Here is a 26,895-nt window from a genome sequence, read left to right as displayed (position 1 = left end):
TTTGAAAATTAGTTTTACAAAATCAACAGCTAAGTTCTAAATTTACAGGTACAAAACAAATTTAATCCTTTATCTCCTAGTAAAATTCTATGGGCCATATGAAACCTGTTGTATGCTTATGTAAATTAGAGACTGTGAATGGGAAGCATAGACAAGGTTTTTACTTCTAATTCTATGGAAGTCTCAATTTTACACTTGTAAATGTAAATTATCTTTGAAGAAAGAACAGCAATAGCAAAGCTATGTATTATTTCCCAAATGTCTACTCCATGCCAGAACTGTTCTTAATCTGTTACATAAAGGAAATTGAGATTCAGAGGTTAAAGGACCAAAAACCAAACACCTGGTATATGACTATGTCCATTTCCTAGAGTTGCCTTAACAAATGACCACAGACTGGATGTCTTAGAACAAGAGAAATTTATTATTTCATGGTTGGAGGCTAAAAGTCTGAATTCAAAGTGTCAGCATGGCTACATCCCCCTGTGACTCTTGGCAGAATCCTTCCTTGCCTCTTCCTTGGCATTCCTTGGCTTGCAGCTGCACTGCTCCACCTCTGCCTTTGTCGTTACATGATGTCTGTCTTCACATCTTCTTCCCTCTATGAGTGTCTGTATCTTCCTACAAAAACTCCAGTCACATTGGTTAGGAGCCCACCCAAATGACCTTAACTTAACTTGACTACATCTGCAATGACTCTACTTCCAAATAAAATCACATTCACAGGAACTAGGAATTGGGATCTCAACATATCTTCTGAAGGGAGGGAGATACAATTCAATACATCACATGATAGAATGGTATCCTGTCCAACTCCAAAGCTGCTATTCTTTCCATCAGACTGCACTCTTGCTTCCCATAATCTTAAATATTATATTAACATTATACAATAATTTAGGAATATGGAAGTCAATTTAAAAAACAATATATTTTAAAATAAAATTGGCACCAATTGTTAATATGCTGATGTTTTAAACAATATTACCAAATATTATTTTTCATCTAAAATATAGATTTAAAAATAACAACTTTGTCATAAGTAAATGTTATCCCAGGACCACCTTAAATTTAGAATTTTATAATACAAACTAGAGGCCCTGTGCACAAAAATTTGTGCACTCGGGGCGGGGGGGGGGGGAAGGGGGGGTCCCCCAGCCCGGCTTGTGCCCTCTCACAGTCTGGGACCCCTCGGGAGATAACGACCTGCTGGCTTAGGCCTGCTCCCAGGTGGCAGAGGGCAGGACCAATCCCTAAGTGCAGCCCCTGGTCAGGCTCAGAGCAGGGCTGATTGGGGAGTTGGGGCGCTGCCCCGTCATGCACAGAGCAGGGTGGATCGGGAGGTTGCAATGCCACCCTCAGGGTAGACTGATTGGGGGGTTGGGGCACCGCCCCCTGTTACACTCAAGGCAGGGTCGATGGGGAGGTTTCGGCGCCACCCCTGTCACTCACAGAGCAGGGCCGATCAGGGGGTTGGGGCGCTGCCCCCTGTCACTAACAGAGCAGGGTCCATCGAGGGGTTGGGCACTGCCCCCTGTCACTCACAGAGCAGGGCCCATCAGGGGGTTGAGGAGCTCCCCCCTGTCACTCACAGAGTAGGGCCGATAGGGAAGCTGGGGCACCGCCCCCTGTCACACACAGAGCAGGGCCCATCAGGGGTGTTGGGGCTCCGTACCCTGTCACGCACAGAGCAGGGCCCATCAGGGGGTTGAGGAGCTCCCCGCTGTCACTCATAGAGTAGGGCTGATTGGGGGGTTGGGGCACCGCCCCCTGTCACACTCAGGGCAGGGCCAATGGGGAGGTTATGGCTCTACCCTGTCACACACAGAGCAAGGCCCGTGGAGGGGGGTTGGGGCGCCACCCTCTATCACCCACAGAGCAGGGCCGATCAGGGGGTTGGGGCACCGCCACTGTCACACTCAGGGCAGGGCCGATGGAGAGGTTATGGTTTACCCTGTCACACACAGAGCAGGGCTGATCAGGGGGTTGGTGCGCTGCACCCTGTCACACACAGAGCCGCAGGGCAATCGGGGGATTGGGGAGCTCCCCCCCCTATCAGGCACAGAGCAGGGCTGATCAGGGGGTTTGGGCGCTGCCCCCTGTCACGCTGATCCCAGTGCCGGGAGCGTCGCTGCTCCGCTGATCCCGGTGCTGGGAGGCATATTACCCTTTTACTATATAGGATAGAGGCCTGGTGCACGGGTAGGGGCCGGCTGGTTTGCCCTGAAGGGTGTCTGGATCAGGGTGGGGGTCCCCACTGGGGTGCCTGGCCAGCTGGCTGAGGGGCTGAGGGCTGTTTTCCCGCTGGCAGTTGACTAAAAGCTCCCAACCGCTCCTTGTTTTCTTTTTCTTTTTTTTATTCTGGGCCAGCTTTAGCTCTGAGGCTTCGCTGCAGAAAACATGGATACAATGTTGCGGTCCGGGGCTGACTGAAAGCGGTTTTGTTTAGCTTCTTATTTGCAACATAGTAATAGTTGCTTAGAGTTGCAGTTGAGAGGCCGGCAAGTGAGTCAGGGAACGTTGGAGTCTGCAGTTCCTGGAGGAAGCAAGCCTCCCTGCTCGCTTCAGTGCATGGCTGCCGGCCGCCATCTTGGCTGACAGTTAATTTGCATAAGGATACGCTGATTAGCCAATGGGAAGGGTAGCAGTCGTACGCCAATTACCATGTTTCTCTTTTATTAGTGTAGATTTTCATACACAAAGCTGTTATATATAGCATTTAACTCATTTCTACAAACAAAATAAATTCTAACATGAAGTTTTAATTTACCCCTTAAAAGTCTCATTAAAATATCAAGTTATAAAAACTGCCTAGGACAGACCTGATGAAAAGGGCTTTCCTAATTATGCTCTATCTTATATGACAAGGTGGCTTGATAAGCAATTAATATACATAAAGGGCTTTCTATTTTGAGGCAATAGATGGTCTTTTCTATTAAAAAACATTGTATTTATATAGTTATATAAATGATGTTCAAATATTAGTGCCTTTTACCTAGTGCTACTTTCTGAGGATAGCCTCATGCTGCCTTGATCATGTGCCCTCCATTACACTACCCTCTCTACACTGTCACTGGTCTTACCTTCACCCCTCAGCCCCATTTTTATATTCCTAGGTATATTCACTTGGTTGCACTTCTTTCTTCGCAACTGAAACTATTTCAAATCAAGGTGATCTTCTGAAAAATTAAGCCATGCATACATGATTTGTCAATCTTTTTTGGTTATGCTTCACTAAAAACTTGACTTAAAAAAAATCAATAATGATGGTTCTACTCTACAACTAGAAGGAAAGAGAACAGCAAATCGAGGCTCAGAGGCGGCGCAGTGTGGAAAATACAAAGGTACCGAGGTGCGCGCGCAAAGCGGGCTGGTGGCTGAGGGCGCGGTTGTCGTTTTCTGTCGGGAGTGAGTCTCAGACTCTGGGCTCCGGATCCGGGCGAGTCTCTAGGGACCCAGACTCAAACGGGAGAAGCGGGATTATCCGGCATCAGTTGGAACCTGAGGGCAGCTTTCTCTCTGAGGTTTGCAGCGGCTGCCGGGGTTCTGAGAAGCAGAGCCTCTGGGAACGGGACTGAGAGCAGGCATAACTGCTCCCTCCGCCCGCCCTGTTGATCCCGCCCCGCCCAGGCCCTGCGCACAGCCATTTGCCGATCGCCTCAGGCAAAGGCTGGATTAGCGCCTCCCCAGAAGGCAGACGTTTTCCATACAGCTGATTCCTATAGCCAGTCGGCCTGGAGGTCAAATCCCTCTAGTGTTAACTACAACAATTAAGGCTTGGCTAGAACAAGACTGTGCACCGAGACCACAAAGGAGTGCACCAAGAAAGCATAAAAGATGCGGAGACAAAAAAACATGACAGAAATGGAGGATATGGAGCTAAGAATCGCAATTTTGAGGGCTTGCCATAAATTTGTGCAGAGCCTCACGAAAACTAATGAGACCCTCGATGCTACGATAAAGAAATTAGAAAGTAAGCATACACGGACTGAAATAAAGAATATTATACCCAATAGCAGACCAGAGGAGCACAATAATCAAACCAAAGATTCCACAAAAAACACCCAATTGGAAAAGCAAAATGAAAAAAGAATCCGAAAGTGTGAAGATAGTGTAAGGAGCCTCTGGGACAGCTTTAAGCGGTCTAATATCAGAATTATTGGAGTGCCAGAAGATGAGAGACAGCAAGATATTGAAAACCTATTTCAAGAAATAATGGCAGAAAACTTCCCCCATCTGGAGAAAGAAATGGACTTACAGGTCCAAGAAGCGCAGAGAACCCCAAACAAAAGGAATCCAAAGAGGACCACACCAAGACACATCATCATTAAGATGCCAAGAGCAAAAGACAAAGAGAAAATCTTAAAAGCAGCAAGAGAAAGAGGCTCAATTACCTACAAGGGAATACCCATACGACTGTCAGCTGATTTCTCAACAGAAACTTTGCAGGCCAGAAGGGAATGGCAAGAAATATTCAAAGTGCTGAATACCAAGAACCTACAACCAAGATTACTTTATCCAGCAAAGCTATCATTCAGAATTGAAGGTCAGATAAAGAGCTTCACAGATAAGGAAAAGCTAAAGGAGTTCATCACCGCCAAACCAGTATTATATGAAATGCTGAAAGGTATCCTTTAAGAAGAGGAAGAAGAAGAAAAAGGTAAAGATACAAATTATGAACAACAAACATGCATCTATCAACAAATGAATCTAAGAATCAAGTGAATAAATAACCTGATGTACAGAATGAACTGGTGATTATAATAGAATCAGGGACATAGAAAGGGAATAGAATGACTATTCTTGGGGGGAAAAGGGGTGTAGGAGATGCGGGAAGTGACTGGACAAAAATCATGCACCTATGGATGAACACAGTGGGTGGGGAGTGAGGGTGGAGGGTGGGGTGGGAGCTGGAAGGAGGGGAGTTATGGGGGGAAAAAAGAGGAACAAATGTAATAATCTGAACAATAAAGATTTAATAAAAAAAAAAAAAAATAATGATGGTTCTTTGAATCCCTTAATCTCACACCCAACTGTGGTCTTTTGAAACCTGTAAATGGTACCACCATTGTCCCAAGCATCCTAGCTCAACATCCTGGCATATTTGGCGTAATGTTGCAGTCCCCAACTTCTACCAATTCTTCCTTAGCAATATACTTAGCATCTCTGAATTTGACTCTCATTGCTTCCACTAGAGATAAAACTTTGAGACCCTCATGCCAGTTTTTTAAAAGGTAAAAGAAAAAAATACACTATATCTTTTTAAAAGTCAAGTAAAAATTTCTAAAATTTTTTCATAATATTATCACACATAATGTGAGACCTGAGAGCTTTGAACAACAGCCAACTTACTCAGTATATTGATAAACAATGTTATTAGATGCTATAATATCACATAACCATTCTTACATTTTAATTTATTTTAGAAATTGAACTACAAATCTATATAATTGATGGTTGGTCCACAGTTTCCAATTTTTGAGAACTAATAAGAATATAACAGTACTTCCTTCTAAAATAAGCTTCCAAAAATTTTGGAGGTGGGGGGGTGAAGTATTTTATGCCATTTTAAAAATCATGTACCCCTTCCTTTGCTGCAACATTTGCCGATCAACCTGTTTACTAAATTTGTTTTGCCTTTAGATACAGACGGATATCACTGTTTATATAAGTTTGATCTTGTAGTATATAACATTTTCCTTGGCTAATTTCAATAACTCCTTCAAACCCATAATACCAATCAGATGATTAAACTCTCAATATATTGTTTTAAAATTGGATTATAACAATTGAACTTCATTATTTAATCTATTCATTCAAACACCTTAGTTCCTATTAGATGCCAAGCATTGTGCTATATATAGGATGAGAATACATAATAGAAAAATGTATTGTTTGTACCACAAAAGACTTTAGAGACTAGTGGAATAGAAAGTCATGTTAATCAATAATTACAGAATATAATTTTTTTTAGGACTGCTTTTTTTTTTTTCACCTGAGGATATTTTTCCATTGATTTTTAGAAAAGAGTAGAAGGGAGAGGAGAGATAGAGAAACATCGATGTGAGAGACATTGAATTGTTGCCTCCCACATGAGCCCCAACCACGGCCAGGGATCAAGCCTGCAACTGAAGTATGTGTCCTACGATCAGAATTGAAGCTGGGACTCCCTTCAGTCCACGGGCCGGTGATCTATCCACTGAGCCAAACCAGCTAGGGCTACAGAATATAATTTGATAATGCTATGACACATCATAAGCTAGTACTTCTAAAACCTGAAAGAAGCGTATGTATCAGGTGGGGAAAGGGAGAAATCAAGGAAAACTTTCTATAGTGTTGACAGGAATGAAATTTGAAAAAACATGGTAGAATAAGAAAAGGAAGGACATTTCAGGTAGATCTAGCAGCATGATACATCCCAGAAACTAAAATAGTTTGCTACTGCTAAAGCAAAGGGTAGGGGAATGGTATATGAGGCTGGAGAAGTAGAAAGTAGCCTAGCATTAAGAAAATTATATTTTACATTAAGGATCTAAACATTATCCTGAATGCTAGAGGGAGCCACAAGAAAAATATTAATGGCCCTGACCGGTTTGGCTCAGTGGATAGAGCGTCAGCCTGCGGACTCAAGGGTCCCAGGTTCGATTCCGGTCAAGGGAATGTACCTTGGTTGCGGGCACATCCCCAGTGGGGAGTGTGCAGGAGGCAGCTGATCGATGTTTCTCTCTCATCGATGTTTCTAACTCTCTATCCCTCTCTGTAAAAGGTCAATGGAATATATTTAAAAAAAAAAAAAAAAGAAAAGAAAAATATTAATGAAGAGAATGAAATATTCCAATTAGCCTTTTAAAAAGATCACTTTGGCCCTGGTCAGTGTGGCCGGTTGGGTTAGAGAGTCATCCCTTATACCAAGCATGTCAAACTCGCAGCCTGCGGGCCGTATGTGGCCCACAATGAGTATTTTTGCAGCCCAGCCAATATAACGGTATGTAAGAAACGTTTTAATAAAAATTTCGTAACTTAATTTTTGCAATATCCTGTCATACATAATTATTAATAACGAACTACAACATTCGCTAATGACTGATTACTATAATCGTGTTGCATTCATTTCCCTTACCCACCTTATATGCAGGCGCACCATTTCTCTCCACTAATACTAGCAGCGAATCTTTTAACAGCCAATTGCCATGTCATTAGTCTTGGACTTATTTGTTTGGTGTGTGCAAGAGTAAATATTTCGCTTTCGAAGAACAAGAAAAATAGGTTTATTTGTGTTATGCTTATTAATTTGTACAGTTATTCAGTGTCTTGTAAATTAATGTATAAAAAAATATTAATTTTTATTAAAATATTCTATTTTTTATGTTAACGATTACTCACTTATTTCAGTCCTTTGTATTCAGCATGTCTCTATTAAAATAAACCTACATTTCTATGAAAATTGAAGCCTTTGTTTTTCTGTGGCCCACATAAACTTAAACCTTGTTTATTTGGTCTGTGTTAGCCTTTGAGTTTGACATGCTTGCCTTACACCAAAAGGTGGTGGGTTCAATTCCTGGCCAGGTTTGATCCTAATTCGATGCCTGGTGGGGGTGCATGCCAGAGGCAGCGGATCAGTGTTTCTCTCTCACATTGATATTATTCTCTCTCTAAAATCAATTTTTAAAGATAACGTTTAAAAGATTACTCTGGCAGTACAGTGCAGAAAGACTTAAGAAAATGCCAGACTAGAAGCAAAGAAAACAAAATGCTACTGCAATAATCCACGTGAGAAATGTTGAGAACATTAACTTAGAAAAGGGCAGAGGGAATGGGAAAGAGACAGATTCAAAAAAATATAAAGAAAGAATTCACAAAACTTAATGCCTAGAGGTGAGATGAGGACAAATCAGTTTAAGTTGACTTCCAGGGTTTCTAGCTTAAAAAAACACATAGATGGTAATGCCATTCACTGTAAGACAGGTTACCAGAGCTCTTCATGTTGCTAACTCAAAGATCAGCTAGCTCTCAGTCCTGTGGACGAAAGGGGCCACATGCTGACCCGACAGGCTCAGGGGAGGCCTGCATGGCAGTCTTGCAAACTCGGAGACCTAAAGTAACCACAAAGGATGGTCTGAAATTAAACTTTAACTAAAATCAGTTATGGTGGGCAGTTATGTCCTAGGCCAGTATCTTCACTGACAAGGTCAACCTTTACCTTAACTGAGCCTATCTGTCTTTTTGCATCTATGATAACATACCCTTGAAATGTCTGGGTAACTTGTGACTTCCCTTTATCTGGAGCCCCTGGGGCACAACCAGGTGTGCTGGGTCCCAGGACAGATACCACAAATTCCTTCATCATCATGTTAATTGTTCCTGACCCACCTAAGTATGTGTCCATCATTTTACTTTTTATCCAATCCCAGGCGTTTCCCTGCTTTGCTTTATCCCTCCTCCTTAATCTATCAACAATGAATTTCATGTAACCCATCTATGTTCCTCCTTTGATTGAAATGTATAAATACAAATGTAACCCCGCCATTCTCCGGAACACTATCTCAATTCGTTGAGGTTCTGCTTCCCGGCATATGTCGACAGTTTGGCTCAAATAAACTCACAAAAATTCTTTACAGGTTTCAATGGTTTTTTTACGTTAACAGTCCTGTTTCTATAACTATCATCAGCAGCATTAGGCATGTTTGTTCACACCCTCTTCCTTGAAACAGGTTTCCTGGACACTACACTCTTTGCTTTTCCCTGCCTCCTTGGCTGCTGCTTTTCAGTTTCCTTTGCTAGTTCCTCTTTATCTCCCTAACCGCTTCAACAGAGTGACTCAGAGCCATAATCACTCTCTTGATCTCATTCCATCTTATGTCTTTATATATCTATGCTGATTTGCCCTCAAATGTGTAAACCCAGTCTCAACCTTCCCCCTAAATCTAGACTCATGTATTCAACTGCCTACTCATTAATTCCAACCTGGTTATCTAAAAGGTGTCTCATCGTAGCAAGTCAAAAATCAAACCAAAAAACCCTCTTTATTCAGCTCCTCACGCCCTAGCCCCCTACTATCACACCAAAACTTCTTCTACAGACTTTCTTACCTTGATAAACTACAACTCCATCTTTCCAATGCAGACCAAAATATCTTAGTTATCTTCATTCTACTTGAATTATTATTAATAGCTCCTTAACTGGTTTCCCTGCTTCTACTTATTCCCCAGATAATATTCTCCATATCATTGACAGGGTAACTCTTTTAATCTTAAGTAGTAAGATCATGTCACCTACCTGTGTGAAACTTTCCAATTGCTTCGCATTACACTGCCTGTAGAAGCCAAAATCCCTATAACGACCCATGTGATGTGCCCCATGTGTGTGCACTCCACTACTTTACCACTCTAGCCTCATCTTCTACTATCCTCCCCCACTTCTCATTCTGCTCTAGCCAATGACTTCGTTGTTCCTCAAACATCCTACTAAGTACTTTTGCTCTTATTTCTTCTGTCTGAAACATTCTTCCCTCAGATATCAATATGGCTCATTCCCTCATCTTTTTCAGACCTTTACACAAATACCATTTTACTGAGGCATTCCTTGACTACTCAAAATTGTCAACGATTCTTCAACCATTCCTACTCCCCTTCATTTTTCTTCATAGCACTTTTCACCATCTAACATACTTCAGATACAGTGGATTAAGGAATGAGTTCATGGGAGCTGGGAATGAACAACTATAATAATAAAAGCGTATTATGCAAATCAACTTAAAAACCTAACAGCAGAACGACCATTTGAACGATTACCTATGATATGTGATACGCACTGGTGCCAGGCCAGCCAAGAAGGGTGTGATTTGATTGGTCGGGGGCGCCCTGCCATCACCCCACGATTGCCCTGCAGAGGAAGGCCCAGGCCACACTCTGCAGGGTGATCGATTGGGGGGCGGGGGGGGGGGGGGGGGGGGTTCTGCAATTGATTGCCCTAAGGAGGGAGGTCCAGGCCACCAACCGGTGGGGCAATCGATTGGGAAAGCGGGGAGCTCTGCAATCACCCCAAAGAAGCAGGCCCAGGTGTGTGGGGCCGGCCAACAATTGCCCCGCAGAGGGATGCCCAGGCCAGCCAAGGGATCGCACCCCACACCTGTCGCCCGCAGAGGGAGACGACCAGTGGCAGGGGAGGAGGAGGAGCGCCAGACACATGGCAAGCAGTGGCAGCAGCGGGGCCAGCTGCCGGCAGCCAGGGGAAGGAAAGCCCCAATAGGCCCTGATAGCTGGCCAAGCCTAGGGACCCTACCCAAGGGATCCTGGATTGCGAGAGGATGCAGGATGGGCTGAATGAAGGACACCCCCCCCCCACCACCACCACCATGCACGAACTTCGTGCACTGGGCCTCTAGTTATTAATAAGTGTGCACATATTTCTTTTTAAAAGAGATTGTGTGAAAAAAGAGAATATAGACCAGCACCTAGAGGAAACAAAACAAGAGGTCAGAGTGCTAGGATTTGAATCCCAGCTGTGACTAAGCAAATGACTTATTCTCAGATTCAACATCCACCCTCTAAAAATAAAATGCAGAGAACAGCAAATTACCCTTATAAGTGTCCCTGTATCAAATGACATGTAAAATTCTTAGCAGACTCAAATAATATGGGTCATTATTACATTTTTATTATTAAATTGAATCAAGATAGGATATTTTCTCTTTTTTTATTTTTTAGAGAGGTAGGAAAAGGGAGAGAGAGAAACAGCAATCAGCTGCCTCCCACATACCCTTTCTAGAGATCAAGTCTGCAACCCTGGCATGAGATCTGACCAGGAATTAAACCGGAAACCTTCCAGTGCATGACATGACGCCTAACCAATTGAGCCACACTAGCCAGGGCCATGTTTAAGAGAAGAAATTAGAATGCATTTATATGCTGAACAAAGAAAGAAAAAGACAGGCTGAAGAAAATAAGAGAGCATATTCCTTCTATAACTTTTTTTAAGTCTTAACATCAAAGTCCTATACCTGATTTGCTTTTCATATACCACACAACACATATTGGCTTTTACCATGAAATCAAGTTAAACTCAATACTATAATCAATATAAAAATGTGCCGAAACCGGTTTGGCTCGGTGGATAGAGCTTCCGCCTGCGGACTGAAGGGTCCCAGGTTCGATTCCGGTCAGGGGCATGTACCTGGGTTGCGGGCACATCCCCAGTGGGAGATGTGCAGGAGGCAGCTGATCGATGTTTCTCTCTCATCGATGTTTCTGACTATCTATCTCTCTCCCTTCCTCTCTGTGAAAAATCAATAAAATATATTAAAAAAAAAAATGTAACCATTATTCAGTGTCTAAACTACAAGACTCTGACATCTAGATGACTCAGCTCCCATCCAGCTAACATAACATAGTATCACCAGACAAATCTTCCCAAATATAGCCCTGTGTTACAGACTGTTAACGACCCCTCACCCCAACTTGTGCCACCTTTTGTCCACAGTATAAAATTCTCAATTACTATCTAAAGACCCCTTTTCTCAGCCTCCCTTATACCTAGTGTGGCTTTGTTACTAACACCCGCTGACTGGTCACAAGTATACTTGTGTTTCCGCGTCCAAATGTTACTGACCGGTCACAACTTCTGTCTTTTTCTCAACTCATTGGTCAGTATTTCCAGAGATGTGACAAGCAATACATCTAATTCTTTCCATTCATCTTTTATTCTGGCAAAAGATTTTTTTTTGGGGGGGGGGGGGGGGGTCTTCCGTGCAAAAGATTTTTTAAAAAGGCATTGCAGCAGAGAAGAACATTTGAGCGAATTATGTGCAGACACTTTGTCTGTTTGGCTGAGTGGCTTTGGCAGTCAGTTGGAAGATAGTATTTTGTCAGAACATAGTAATGAGTCTAGCATTAGACCATCGCGAAGGCAAAAGAGAAATATGATAGTATCTGACAGTGAAAGTGATTCTAATGGGCAGAAAATGACATTTTACCAGTGTTAGAGAATTATACAAATATTTCAGGCATAATTGTTCAATTTGAAGACCCACAAAGTATAAATGAAGAACTAATTTATTTTTTAACGTTTTTTCTATCTCATTACTTCTCAAACCAATTTATACCATCACCAAATGGAAAAATAACACAAAACCTCTGCTAAAACTTCACCATGGATGGACTTTAAGTCCTTTATTCCTTTGTTCTTCATCCCTTCTTCCACACTACTACCTGGAAAAGGATGTGACAACTAGAACTCTAGCCTCCATTCTGAACTGTGAGCATTGGAGCCAAACCCTAAGACTGACAGAGCAATAAACTAGAGAATGTGGATTCAGTAAAACAGCCTCCATACTAGTCAGGGACTGCATTTCTAAGAGATTTCACTTGAGAATGAAAATTTTACTCATTGCTGAACCCAATCTTAACTGATACACATTGTGTCCCTCATGCTATTTTCCCAGTTTAATACATTCACTATCAAATACAAGTCTATCTACAACATGGCACCAGCTGATTGGCCCTTACCCTTATTTTCTCTATATACCTTTTGATTTCCTGTCACTACAACTTTGCTCATATTAATCTCCTTCTTGAAATGAATACAACCTCCCCTTTACAACTGCTATTTACTTACGCTGCAAGTTCCAGCTGAAAGCCCATTTCCAACACAAAGTTACAAAGTTTTCCAGGGTTATTAAAGACAGATGTGATCTTGTCTTCCTTTAAACTACTAAGGCATTTTCTGTCTGTGCCACTCATCCAGCAATACTTAGTTTTCCTTTTATATGTCTGTCTCATCTTCTTCAAAAGATTCCAGGCTCTGTCCTGGTCAGTGTGGCTCAGTTGATTGAGTGTTATCCCATGCACCGAAAAGTCGTGGGTTCAATTCCCAGTCAGGGCAAGTGTGGGAGATAACCAATCCATGTTTCACTCTCACATCATCTCTCTCTCTCTCTCTCTCTCTCTCTCTCTCTCTGTCTCTCCCCCCTCTCGCCACCCCCCCCCCTCTTAATTCAATAAAATCATGTCCTCAGGTGAGGATTAAAAACAGAAAAATTCTTTAAAAAGATTACAGGCTCCTTAAGGGCTCTCTGTGTGAAAAAACAAAAAAGAGGCCCTGTCCACAAACTTTTTCTATCATTTACTATGCCCTCCTTCATCAGCTAAAATTCAAGGGTAGCCTAACCTAACCTAATATCCAGGTTGTAATAAAATCTGTTGGGTATAAAAACAAAGTTTTCTCTCCCTTTGGATATATACATAGTATATAAAATCCTTTGGATTTCTCGATCATATGGTAGTTTTAGTTTTTAATTTTTTGAGGAACTTCCATATTGTTTTCCGTAATGGCTGTACCAATTTACATTCTACAAGGGTGCCCTTTTCTCCACACACTCACCAACACTTATTATTTCTTGTCTTTTTGACAAGAGGATAGAGCTTAAGTGTTTTCAAAACACACACACACACACACACACACACACACGGCAACTATAGAAGGTGATGGATATGTTCATTAGCTTGACTAAGGAGATTTCATAATTTATATGTATATCAAACTATCACAATAAACTTATTAAATATATACAATTTATTTGTCAAGTATACCTCAATAAAGATAGGGAGAAAAAATAGTTTGTACTAAAGATAATAGTCCATAACTTATCCGAGAAAGAGGCTACCAAGTGGGAGAGGAACTACAGTTTTCTTACTTATTAAATGTCAAAAGCATACATGGTACAGTGCAGATTACAATAAGTTGGAAACCTGCCCATCAGCTTAACTACAAAACACAAAGAACCAGAGGCAAAACAGAACAACAGAGGTAGATAAATAGATCAATTTAAGTTATCATATTTCTCAGATTTGTTTTGCTACCATTGTGATTGTTCCCCTAAATCAAACTGTCATCTCTTCTTGGTAATCCTAAAAATACATCCTACTCCTAACCTATTCCTAAGAACAGACAGAATTTAATGCAGTGGGAAAGGAGGAATTTGAAGGACATGCAATTTTCACACTGTCCAAGGACTGGAAAACTTCCAGTTTTGAATGTCAATTTGTCTTAAAGGAAATCAATAAAAGACCTAAACAGATCACTCAACAAAATGCTGAGTAACAAGGTAAATCATTTTAAGTATTAGATTATGTTAAAAATGGCATTTTAAGTGCCCCTTTGAACTGATCAGTCGACACTCAGGAATTTGTCAGGGGTCCTTTTTAGAGACTCTAAGGAATGCAAAAGGTAACCTAAGTAAAACTTTCAAAAGCAGTTTTCTTTAGTTGCTTAAACTTTATCTGACTGTGACAACGAAAAGGAGAAGGATATTACCTGAGCCAAGATTAATGGTAAACTTAGCTAAGGTATTTAAATTTGTACAAAGAAGGAAGAACACAAGCAATTGTCAGGGATCATTATACCTAACTAAAAGATTATTGAGGATTAGAAAGTATAATTAAATACTGATATTTTTGTAACAAATGCTAAATTTGTCGGTATGTTTCTTTAAAACTTGACGTTAAGGGCAGGAAAGTATTGTTTGTAAAGGGCCAGAAAGTATTTTAGGCTTTGCAAACCAAGAGGCAAGACCGAGAATATTATACAGACTCTTCTATACCAAAAGAGAAAACAAATTTGCACTAATTTTTATTATTGACATTCAAAATATAATAACAATTGTGTACAATTTTCTGGTAACACAAGTCTATTATTAAGAATGGAATTATTTGGGGTGGAGGGAAACATTTCATATAATTGGGTGTTTAAACTTAATGTTCTCTATCATCAAATCAATGGTAAATGTTCATCTGTAAAACCATTCTCAGTTCCTGGGCCTCACAAACCGGTTTGGCTGGCCATATTTACTTTGTCATGCCTTGATCTAAGTACTAGTGTTACTTGAGTAACAAATTAAAAACACTAACCCCAAACCTCTTAATTTCCAAGAGTCGGCTTCTAAGCAACTGCAAGTCATATGAATATTAAAATCTTTAAACTTCTTATCATAAAGTGCTTATATTGTTTAACAATCTACAAAGCAACTTATACTCAATGCAGAAAAGGACTTTAATCCTCTTAAAAATCTTGGAATCTAAGAATCCAGGTTGCACAGGAGTAAAAACAATAAATCAAACTGTATTTTTATCAAAAACAAGGGAAATAAAATAAATAGGATTAAACATAAAGTGACAAAAACGAGATTTGGAGTTTTCTATCAACCAGGGGAAGGGGTGCTAATCCACTACAATTTAATGAAAATGTATGGTGAACACTTTTGGCAATATTAATTTAAAGTTAATGTTTAGTTTTTTAATTTACTCTGAATATTATTCTGAATAATGTCCTCATCCAATTCTAACCATTAAACTACATGACTTCACACTGACAAATGCCTTTGTAAAAGTTCAGAATACTCACTATTTTTTTCAAGTTAGCTCTATTCAATTAATATCTCAGCCTCACCAAGAAGAGCCTTAGATTAGAAACACATTATCTTTGAGATAGAAAAATGTGCCTGACTCCTATAATTGCCAAATTAAAGGAAATATTTATTCATTGCTGCTAATAACATATGAAGATAGCCCTAGATGGTGTGCTCAGTGGTTAGAGCGTGGGCCCTGGTCTTGAGTTCAATCCCAGCCCCAGTCGGGATGCATGTGGGAGGCAATCAATAGATGTATCTCTCTCTCTCTCTCCCTCTCTCTCTAAAAATCAAAGGAAAAAATATCCTCAGGTGAGGATTAATAAAATATATTTATATATGCACATACATGTATATATTAAACCTTAGTATTGAGTGAGACATTAAATATTTTCCTATTAATGATAAAATTAACAACCTCAACTTTCATTTTATTACAGAAAATCTAAAAACCAACTAAACAAGATATATGAACCTAATGGGGGTGGGAGGAAGATATATTGCCAAATATAAGCATTAAATTAAAAACACCTTTTTTACATCTTTGTCAGGTGAGTCCAATGTGCTTTCCAACAATAGTAATTTTTAGTATAACATTTCTGGAATTATCATAAAGACCCACTGATTTTTACACTTAAAAAGTTTGGATTTTTAATCTTAGCACTTTAAGCTATATTACAATAGAACTATTGGCAAAGCTCCTTGGGCCTAGTAATTTGACACAAAAACAAATGTTCTAACATTTTTTAAAAGATGAGGAATAAGAGGCGTGAGCAACTTATAGTATGAAAGTAAATGTTGGCAAGAAATTTTCATTGCTCCTTTACTTTAAATAACCCTCAGCATATTTTAAACTAAACTAGTATCTGGTAAAGGGTGGAGAGTAGGCTGAAGCAAGCATGTGTGTTTTGGGAAAGCTCCCTAGGTTTTTCTCATAATAAACTCCAGGCTCAATTCAGAACCAATTTTCTACATATTTAACAGCCAAATTAAAAAAAGAAAATTGATTCTATTCCCACAATTTATGTCAGTGTTGGTTAAAAAATTCCTAATCAGTTCTACTTTTCATTTCCTCTAGATCCAAAGGAGATGCAATTTGGATATGCATTTTTAAAAAAATCACATTAAAGTTGGAAGTCATACAATTTTAGAATTAAACATCACCTTAGAAATCATCAAGTCTGAATCTTTTGGTTCTTCAAGTAAAAAATTTGAGACTGAAAAATATGCTTAGGGTCACTAACAGAGGTGGAACTTCAACTCTAATGCCTTGACTTTTAACTTCAGTATCCTTTTAACTAGACCAAGCTGCAGTAGACTCTTCAAGCCACTTGAATCAGTAGTATATACAGAAGAATTATTTAAGAAATTTCCATGTTACCAACTACTTAGTGTAAAGGTGAAGAGCCTTATTTCATTTCAAAACCCAAAAGTTTTTTTTGTTTTTTGTTTTTTTAAAAATATATTTTATTGATTCTCCACAGAGAGGAAGGGAGAGAGACAGAGAGCTAGAAACATCGATGAGAGAGACATCGATCAGCTGCCTCCTGCACATCCCCCACCGGGGATGTGCCCGCAACCCAGGCACATGCCCCTGACCGGAATCGAACCCGGGACCCCTCAGTCCACAGGCCGACGCTCCATCCACTGAGCCAAACCGGTTTCGGCCAAAACCCAAAAGTTTTAAAGAAAGTAAATATTTATTTTCTTTTTTTTTAAATATATTTTTATTGATTTCTTACAGAGAGGAAGGGAGAGGGATAGAGAGTTAGAAACATCGATGAGAGAGAAACATCGATCAGCTGCCTCCTGCACACTCCCTATTGGGTATGTGCCTGCAACCAAGGTACATGCCCTTGACGGAATTGAACCTGGGACCCTTGAGTTCCCAGGCCGATGCTCTATCCATTGAGCCAAACTAGTTAGGGCTAAATATTTATTTTCATAGTATAATATATAATAACAAAGGTGAGTTTTGATAATAAATACCGATCACATAAAATTGCAAATTATTGCTACTTTCATTATTATCTTAAGAAGTTTAAATAAGATGATAAAACATCTAATGTTAAATTATTTTCTTCTTACCTCCTAACACTGCAGTAAGAATCCTAATGTAGTGCAGAAGCTTAGGTTGAATGGAAATAAAGACATCTGGGTTTGGGTTTCTGCCTCAATTTTACAATATTCTTCTAGCTTACCACCAAATGTCAACCTGTCTGGCTCCATTTATCAACTGATTAAAAATCATAATAATAGTAGCTATTTATTATACAAACTTAATAAATACCAAGGGTCTTATCTACACTGACTGTAATTCTCATATTTTTAAAAGATAGGCATTATTTATGTATTTTACAGATAAGGAAACTTGAAGCTCAGAGAGATGAAGTTTTCCAAGAAACTGAGCTAGTTAGTGACTAAGATGGAATTTAAACCCAGCTCTGCCTGACCCCAGCCCAGACAGAGCCCACGGTCCTTGCAATACATCACTCTACTCGTATGTCTGATCCTAGTGCAGCTGGGAGAACAAGAGGTACTACATTTGAAGGACTATTCGGGAGATAGAAATGATAAAACACATAAAAATGCATACTGGAAAAACAGACTGTGACTCTCTAGTTACTAAACTGAATTTTTAGTAAAATATTTAAAAACGATACTATAGGTACTATTCTCATTATTGTTAGTAACCTAGAAGTGTACAATTAAACACTGTACAATTAAAAATACATATCAATTTTGCTTTCAGAGGTAAGGTAAATTAAATTGGAAAACAGGTATTTTTATGCCTATTCCTGTAGTTGAAATAAAATGACTCTGAAAGCCCCATTAAATCGCATGCATAAAATAGAGGGGAAGGAGATGATATAACCTGATAGAACGAAGAAATCCAGATTAGTTGGTGCCAGGTACTGCCCCTTCAAACGGATAAAAATACCCTCAGATATTCAAGGAAAACGAGGAGCAGGTGTTTAACACCGGACACCTATACGAAGTATTACCTTCTACTGTCACCCTGTCTTCACTGCAGATGGACGCACAGCCTATGATGGCTGCTCTGACGATTCAAGATGCTTCCCCAAGTTTCTCCATCATGTCTTAGAGCAGTAAAATACTCAGCGGTCAGTGTACCACTTATTCTGTGATCATTCACTCTCTCTTTTTTTTTAAGTTTAAAATCTAGGAAGAACAAAAACTAGGACGGATGTAGGGCATGATTATTAATACACACAGCCTAAAAGCATATCCGGAACTGAAGTTTCAGGTTACCTTTTACCTGTATCGTGCCCTACGACTAAAAGCATCAATTTGCTCAAAATAAAAGGTCCTGTGCACACGTCGGTCATCGGTCCTAATTGTGACCTGGCAACACACGACAACTTCTTTAGATAAAAAACAAACCAACACCAAGACCTCATGCCTGACTCCGGTCCTCTGCCCAACAATGGCCAAGGTGATCGTCTCTGACAGTTCCCACGCAGGGAATGACATTCTGGCTACGTCCGTTCTCCCGGGGTCATGTCTGGATATAACTTTGTTTTCTTTCTCTCTCTCTCTCTCTCTCTCTCTCTCTCTCCCCTTTCTCGCTCTTAACCTCCGTTGGAGGTAAAAGAATAAAAATAACAATAAACATCCTCTCGGAGCCACATCAACCGCGCACGGAAGGGGTGTTCTTCCTCTGCCCCACCCTCTGCACTAAACGCTCACTCCGTCCCTAATGGTGTGAATCGCAAGAGGAAGCGCGGACGAAAGTGCGAATTCGGAAAGCCGCGGAGAGAGAGACCAGAACCCGAGGGAGAGGAGAGGGCAGGTGCGGGAAGGCGAGGCCTGGGCCCGCCTCCCGGGGGCTGAGGACGGGGACGGGGGGACGGGGACGGGGACGGGGGAGAGCGGGGGGCAGGCCGCGAGGGTCCCGCTCCAGGCGGCGCCCGCTCCCACGCCGCGCGCTCCCTCACCTCGATCTCGCGGATGTTGTTGGAGGTGACGAAGATGCCGATGCCAATGGGGATGAAGATGAGGCCGATGATGAAGAAGGTAGGGAGCACCGTGCCAGCCGTAAGGATGGGCTGCCAAGCCGGCAGGCGCTGCTGTTTGAAGGCCGTGTTATCCGGCCTCCGGTTCTTGGCGGCGCCCCCGGGAGCGCACGGGGGCCCGCCGTCCACCTCATCCTTCGAGTTATAGCTCATCGCCATGGACCCCCCGGGCGCGGCTCCGCCAGGCGCTGGTGTTCCGCCCAGGGGATCGGCCTGCTGATCCTGGTAGTGGACGCGCAGGCGCCGCTGCGACCTCCTGTGTAAAAGCGGAAGAGGCGGGACACCCTGTCGCAGACGGCCATTGGCCGGAAGCTGATGTTCGCCGGGGACTCCAGACGGCGGGGGAGAGGGGAAGGAGGGAGAGGATTGAGGGACGAGGGGAGGGGAAAGGGGAGGAGGGTAGAAAGGGGCGGGAGAGGGCGGAGGCACCGTGCTCATCTGCCCTGTGACGGTAAAGTGAGAGTTCCAAAGCTCCCCCCGCCCCCGAGCGGGAATTACCACAGCGCATGCGCAGGCCTGGTGGGGCGCCGAGGCCGGGGCGCGCGGCCATTGACGCGTCTTCGCTCCCTCGCTGAGTGTTCTGTTCGCACCCACCTGCCCGCGCCTCTGGTTGTCTTGGCGACGGCCTTGTAGATCGCAGATTGGCTCCGCTCGGCGCGGACCACCCTGGGCAGTCCCGGGGCTGCTGACAAATGCTTTCGTGCTGGACACGTTTTATTTCTCTCCAAGCCCTCTCTGAAAGCAGTCGGAGCATTTAAAAGGAGACCACACGATTGGAGGATTTGTTTATGTTTATATAGAAAACCTCGAGTTTTTCTAATGAATCTCCATTCGAAATGCAAATAAAAACTTTAAGTGAGACGCTTGCTGGGTGACCCTCTTGTCCTAAAGTGACGTGATTAACCCTATTATTTTGCCTCTACTTGAGCTATGATCACTTTTTTTTTTTCTATTAATGGTCTTGCTATTTTTCACTATCTTCTCTGTGTCTGCGTTTCTCTTTTGATCGGATTTAAGAAGTCTTTTATAATAAGCTGTAGCTCTTTATTTTACACGTGATGCCAACAAATTATCGCATTACTACAAAATGAGATGTTAGGTAGACAGTTCAAAACTGCCAAGTATTTATTTAAAGGGAGAAATATTCATGGTGTATAACGTGACTAAATCTTGACACCAAGGTAATATAGTATAAAGCCTAACTGGAAAGTAAATAATGGTAACCTCCATTGACTGGATGGAGGATTTTTTTCTCTGCTTCTTTGTACTTTTTCTGTATTTTCCAAATGTCTGCAATAACCATAAATTTGTAAAATCCTTTTAAAAATTATATACAATCCACATTACATTGGCATCTTTGAAATCCAGACCAGAGAGTAAGCCACATCATCTGAACACAAATACCCAGAGTTTATTTACGGCTTTGTCTGCAGTCATATTTTTGGAAGATAATTCAAGAAAAGGGAAACGGAAGGAGTGCTTGGGCTTATAACTTACAATTAAATGTTCTTTCAAAATGACTACAAGTCTCAGGATGTGAGCCAATCGAATATTTATATGGAAGATAACTTACCTGGTTTTGCTCTTATATAATATCTATTATTTCTCAAATTCTTAGCACTGGTACCAGGTAGGAGGACTATACATTTTGTTTTGATCTATGTTTTGATCTATTTGAGCCATATACATTTTTTAAACCAGGAATCAACAAATGAATAATCATTTAAACAACATAAATGTTATCTAAATGTCATCAACACACACACACACACACACACACACACACACACATCACTCCTAGCAACCACAGGCTCAAATGGAAAATATTCATTTATCACAGTTAATGGAGAAGCCATGGGCTCCTTTTATTTTGCTAAATTCTGTTGGTTACTAAATATTGGTCATAATACATAAGCGTAAAGCATAAGGCAATTTTTTTCCTCCTATTTCTGCCTATATCATCACACCCACTAAATGTGATAGTTCCTTATGTGATTTGCAAAATACAGTCAATATTTTGCCTTCAGTTTTTGTTTGTTTTAGTGATCTGAGTGATCACGGTGTATATATCTGCTTCCTTTTTCTTTAGTTTGCCCATAGAAAAGATTCTTTAACTCCTTGTCTCTTTTTTATTAGAAATTCCGTTTTGACTAAAACATAGACTTTTTGAGCTGAAAGCTTTCTTCGATTCTTATCTAAAACTTACATTTCAAATGAGAGCCAAATGGATGAAATAAATGACATTTCAAGATCTCCTGATGACATCCTTCTGGTTCCTTTCCCTCTACTGTACCTGCCATGACATCATGCTGCTTTACCCAGGATGCTTTACTGCCACATTAGCTCAAGAGACTCAGAATTTCTTGGGTTATACAGTGTTTTATGATAGTCCTTATCAGTTTTGTTCAGCATTTCTGGGGGCAACAAAAGGGAATGGTTGTTCTCACAATGGATTAACAGTATATACATTTTCCAACTGTGGTTGCTCGGAGTGATTGTGTGTGTGTGTGTGTGTGTGTGTGTGTGTGTATGACATTTAGATAACATTTATGTTGTTTAAATGATTATTCATTTGTTGATTCCTGGTTTAAAAAAGATTTATGTGGCTCAATGATATTGATAATGCTGACTACCAGGCCAACATAGTAAGTATGCAATGAATGCTTGAACCCAAATATGTAAGTAAATCCAAAATAATAGAGCAGATACAAGCCCATGATCTGAAGAGGTGTATGTAAATAGTTTTTGGAGGGGAAGTTTTAGAATACATTTTATTTTTTAATAAAATTGCTGTGTTCCAGACACTGAACTAGTGTGGGGAGCCAATATAGGGTTAAGCCTCAGACTGACCTGTTAGCAAAATCACAAACAAGTCTTCTTCCGAGTCTTAAACAACCCAATCTGAGAGGTGGCCACTGATTTACACGCACAGTCATTTAAAAAATAAAAATGGGGGAATTTGCCGGGAGCCGGTCCACCCTTGCTGCTTGACACAGTCGCTGCAGGGAAGAAACATCTGCACAGCTTATGTTTCAAGGGACCTGGCATATATGACATATGTTTGCTCCCCCTCTTAAGCGCTATGTGTTTTAACCAGGACCACCTCCCGAGAAAGGTTGTTTCTCCAGGTTAGGGGTTAACAGGACTAAGGAAGAGAATAAATCAGTAAATCCCCCTAGTTTTTAGAAATACCATGTACTACTTATGAAGAACTTGGACTAAGAGCATTGGCAATAAATTTGGGACTTGTTGGGCCCACATCCCCAGGGGTCTGCCCACCAGGGAAAGCACCAAAGCCTATACCCCTGGAGACCCACTGACACAGGGCAGTCCCAGGTAAGGCAAGCAGTGAGGCTGAGAGGACATAACCTTTACTGGGTAGGATAAACTCCTTCAGTCACTTCCTTGTAGCCTATCAGTAGAACAGTGACCTTGGAATAGCCCTTGTAATGGAACACAGAGATTAACCTAGACAAGATTAAAATCAACAGAACTAGATAGAGACAGGATTTTTGGCTAAGGTCAGATAAGAAACAAGGAATTGTAGAATGTGACCCAAAACGTACAATGATGTAATTATAGGGGCATGCTTATGGGATCAAATAGTATAAATATAGATGTAATAGAGCAATAAAGAGAGAACCCAACCATGCTGATCAACTGAACACTGTCTCTGTGTCATTCCTTCTTCGCCGACTACGTCCACACCTTTGGGAACCCCTGGACCTGATGGGGCTGGACCCCAACAAACTAGGTAACCAGAAACATTGAAGAAAAAATAATAATGAATAACTATTGAATTACTTAAGAAATTAAGAAGAGAAAACTGAAACTAGTCTTTTTACTATTTAGTCACACAGATTTGCTTATTAGATTCCTTTGAATATCTGGTGCTGCTTTAGTTCTTAACTTCTCACCATATTTAAACCATTTTATTTACATGTTTAGCTTAAAAATGTTTAGGAAAGTTAAAGAGAGCTGAGAAATATACCATAGTTTTTACCAGCATGAATTTCAGAGAAAATTCTTAGGGACTAGAAATTTGAATTGGTTTTTGTTTGTTTTTTCTATTTACTTGTTCATGGCAGCTTATTTTAGAGAACATCGAGAAATAATATTCATTTTCAATTGAGAAGATTTTTAGAAAAAGAGTGATGTAGAATTTATATAATAAATTTAATTTCTTGTATTTATTGCATCAGCAATTGATTCAAACTGATTTTGAAAAATTACTTCTTTCAAAGTTGACCTTTTCCTGATTTTTATGTGATATATTTATTAAACTTTTTCAGTTAAGCATTTAAGAAAATCCCTTTCTTCTGGCACTTTTCTTCAGGTTGATTAGCCTGTCATTGGTGTTGTGATGAAAGACTTTGCAAGTTTCTAAATGATCACAATCAGTAATCAGAAATACAAGTCAAACCAGATACTTAAATGGTTAGTTTCATTACAGGAAAAAGCAATGACACCAAAATTCCTTAGTAGACAACCTAAGAACTTTGCTTTGGGAAGGAGATAACATTTCATTTATCATAATTTCACACTTTCTTTAAAAGAAAGAGTATAATTCTAATGAGACCTCAGACTTCATGACCTCAGATTCTATATAAAGAATCTCTCAATTACATCCCATGGTACATATTTTTCCAATAGTTACCATCAATTATAAATAAGGTCTTCCCTTCAAATAATGACTTTGCTATCTATTGGTTGACAACCAACTAACATCTATTACATGTATAGTAGTGCAGATATTTTTAAATAGGAAGGGACAGAGGAGGTGAAATACTTTTCTTACACCATAAGAATCATCAAGAGATATAGGAATGTAGATCTTGATTTTTTAATATGTTTTTATTTATTTTAAAGGGAGAGAAGGGGAGAGAGATAGGAACATCAATGGTGAAGAGAGATTCATAAATTGACTGCCTCCTGCACACCTCCCACTGGGGATCCAGCCCACAACCTGGGTATGTGCCCTGACCGGGAATTGAACCGTGATCTCTTGGTTCATGGGTCAACACTCAACCACTGGGAAACATAAGCCAGGCTTTAAAAATTTTAATTCCTTATTAATCATATGTTTGGACTATTTTTAGATATAGTTTTAACTTACATTTTTCTATTTTTCCAAGTGTTAAATTATTGGAAGTCCAGGGGAGAGAGAGTACATTTCATTACTTGTTTTTTTTTTTAAACACTTGGGTTTCAAACACCTATAAAGTTACTCATGTATTTCTTTAAAATAACTCCAACATATTATTGAAGGATGACTTTTAAAAAATGGATTTAAATGTGAAAGTCTACTTTTATTGAGCTTGAGAAGTAAAACACTTTTTTTTTTTTAAGTCAATGGAACTAAAAATCTATGACAGTAAACACCAAGACCTCATAGGACTTCCCTCTGACCAATACATTGTGAGGGACAATGTAGGGATTCAAGAACCTATTCCATAACATCATTTTTATTGTCGCTGAGTCTTCTGGGAGAAGTAGTCTGTACCCACTGTCTTCAATTCCTAAACCCAGTCACTGAGCAACCCACTGCTCCCTGACTTCAGACCCCACCTTCATTGAAACTGCTTTACTAGTTAATTCCTATTCACCCTTCAAGATTCAGGTCAGTAGCCAATTTGAGGAATCCTTTGTTCCCTTGACTGAGTTAAGAACTGCTCTCTGAACTCCTTTGTTCCCTTGGATTGAGGTAAGAACTGATCGCTATATGTTATAATAATGTTATGGTCAAATTTCCCCTCTAATGTGTGGAAATAATTATTGTGTGAAATGTTTGCTGTGTGAAGACCCCAATACTCTGTAACTTCCAAAATGTGGTGAAGGCCCCACTGTCTTGATGTGAATGTCCTAAGCCCTTAAAGCGTAAACACCCTGCTCCTAGCATAAGGCACAGGTCTGGCCCACACTGATAAGACACCAGTTGTTGCCCTGACCGGTTTGGCTCAGTGGATAAAGCGTTGGCCTGCGGACTCAAGGGTCTCGGGTTCGATTTCGGTCAAGGGCATGTACTTTGGTTGCGGGCACATCCCCAGTGGGGAGTGTGCAGGAGGCAGCTGATCGATGTTTCCAACTCTCTATCCCTCTCCCTTCCTCTCTGTAAAAAATCAATAAAATATATTAAAAAAAAAAAAAAAAGAAATACAGTATATATTTAAAAAAAAAAAAGACACCAGTTGTTTACTACTGGCTATATAAGCACCAGATTTTTCTTCTGTGAGTGTCTCCTGCCTGAAGAGAGGAGGACTCCACATCGCTTCATGAGACAAGCCCTTGACTGACTGCTGTGTGAGCCTGAACCAACTGCGGCCGCCTGTCTGTCTCTGTCTTCATTGTCCTCTTTTGGTGTGCATCGCCAGGTGGCCTTTGCTGGAGCCTAGGACCCACTAGGAATAGGTAAATAAACCTTGTGTGATTGCATACTAATTCTGTCTTGTGTGTTCATGTGTTCCAGTTCGGCTCATCTGTCTAGACATTGAAATACCAAGGGATAGGCTGTTATTGCTGACTCCTGGTCACCTGTGTTTGTCCCACTAAGTCTAGACAGATAATTAATTAATTGAGGCATAATTGGGACACTATCTTGGCACTTATCATAGTACTGAAAACTCTGTCTTTTCTACTAGATGTAAGTTTCTCAAAATCAGAGACTGTTTTTATTCTTTTCTATATCTCCAACACCTGGCAAACTACCTAGGACATAAAAGATACTTAATAAATTTTGTTGAACTAACTTGACCTCAATGAACTCACATTTTATTGGGAGAGACAACTTTCCTACAAACAATTGAAATACTAGTATCTTACCTAATAATAGACAAACATGCAAATTGACCATACTTTCACTACACCCAAGCCACGCCCACCAGCCAATCAGAACGACTATTTGCAAATTAACCCAACCAAAGTGGCGGCCAGCAGCCAAGGAGCTGGAGCAAGCAGGAGACTTGGTTGCTCCAACAATGGAAGAAGCCAAGCTTCCCAGCCAGCTGCTGCCTCCTCTCAAGGCAACAAAGTTTCAATTATAGAAGGTAAATAAACTCCAGATACCTGCTTCCAGTCGCCATGGCCACGGAGCTGGAACAAATTAAAACAAAAAACAAAAAAAGGAAAGGCTGGGAGCTTCAGTCACCGGGGGGCTTGGTCAGTCTGAAAACAGCCATCAGCCCCTCACCCAGGCTGGCCAGGCATCCCAGTGGTGACCCCTACCCTGAAGGGGGTGTGGGCAGCCTGAAAACGGCCCTTAGCCCCTCACCCAGGCTGGCCAAACCATCATGGGGTGAGGGTCCCCACTGGGGGGCTTGACCAGCCTGCAAACAGTCATCAGCCCCTCACCAAGGCTGGCCAGGCACCCCAGGGGGGAGCCCCACCCTGATCCATGACACCATTCAGGGCAAACCAGTCAGCCCCCATCCATGCACCAGGCCTCAATTCTATATAATAAAAGGG

At 40.8% G+C, this 26,895-nt stretch overlaps 1 protein-coding gene across 1 annotated transcript in view; it reads right to left on the bottom strand.

The window, feature by feature from the left end:
- TMEM30A (transmembrane protein 30A) overlaps positions 1-19,675 on the bottom strand; it is a 42,163-nt gene extending 22,488 nt beyond the window's left edge. Inside the window, exon 1 of the mRNA XM_070418224.1 lies at positions 19,357-19,675. Coding sequence (XP_070274325.1) covers positions 19,357-19,593 — 237 coding nt within the window. The 5' untranslated portion in view covers positions 19,594-19,675. The remainder of the gene's footprint in view (positions 1-19,356) is intronic.
- Between the last annotated feature and the right edge of the window lie 7,220 nt (positions 19,676-26,895).

The sequence above is a fragment of the Myotis yumanensis genome, unplaced genomic scaffold, assembly GCF_028538775.1.
Source record: "Myotis yumanensis isolate MYYU_CA2020_CCGP unplaced genomic scaffold, mMyoYum1.0.hap1 SCAF_6, whole genome shotgun sequence".
NCBI lineage: Eukaryota > Metazoa > Chordata > Mammalia > Chiroptera > Vespertilionidae > Myotis > Myotis yumanensis.
This window is presented reverse-complemented; position numbering and strand designations above follow the sequence as displayed.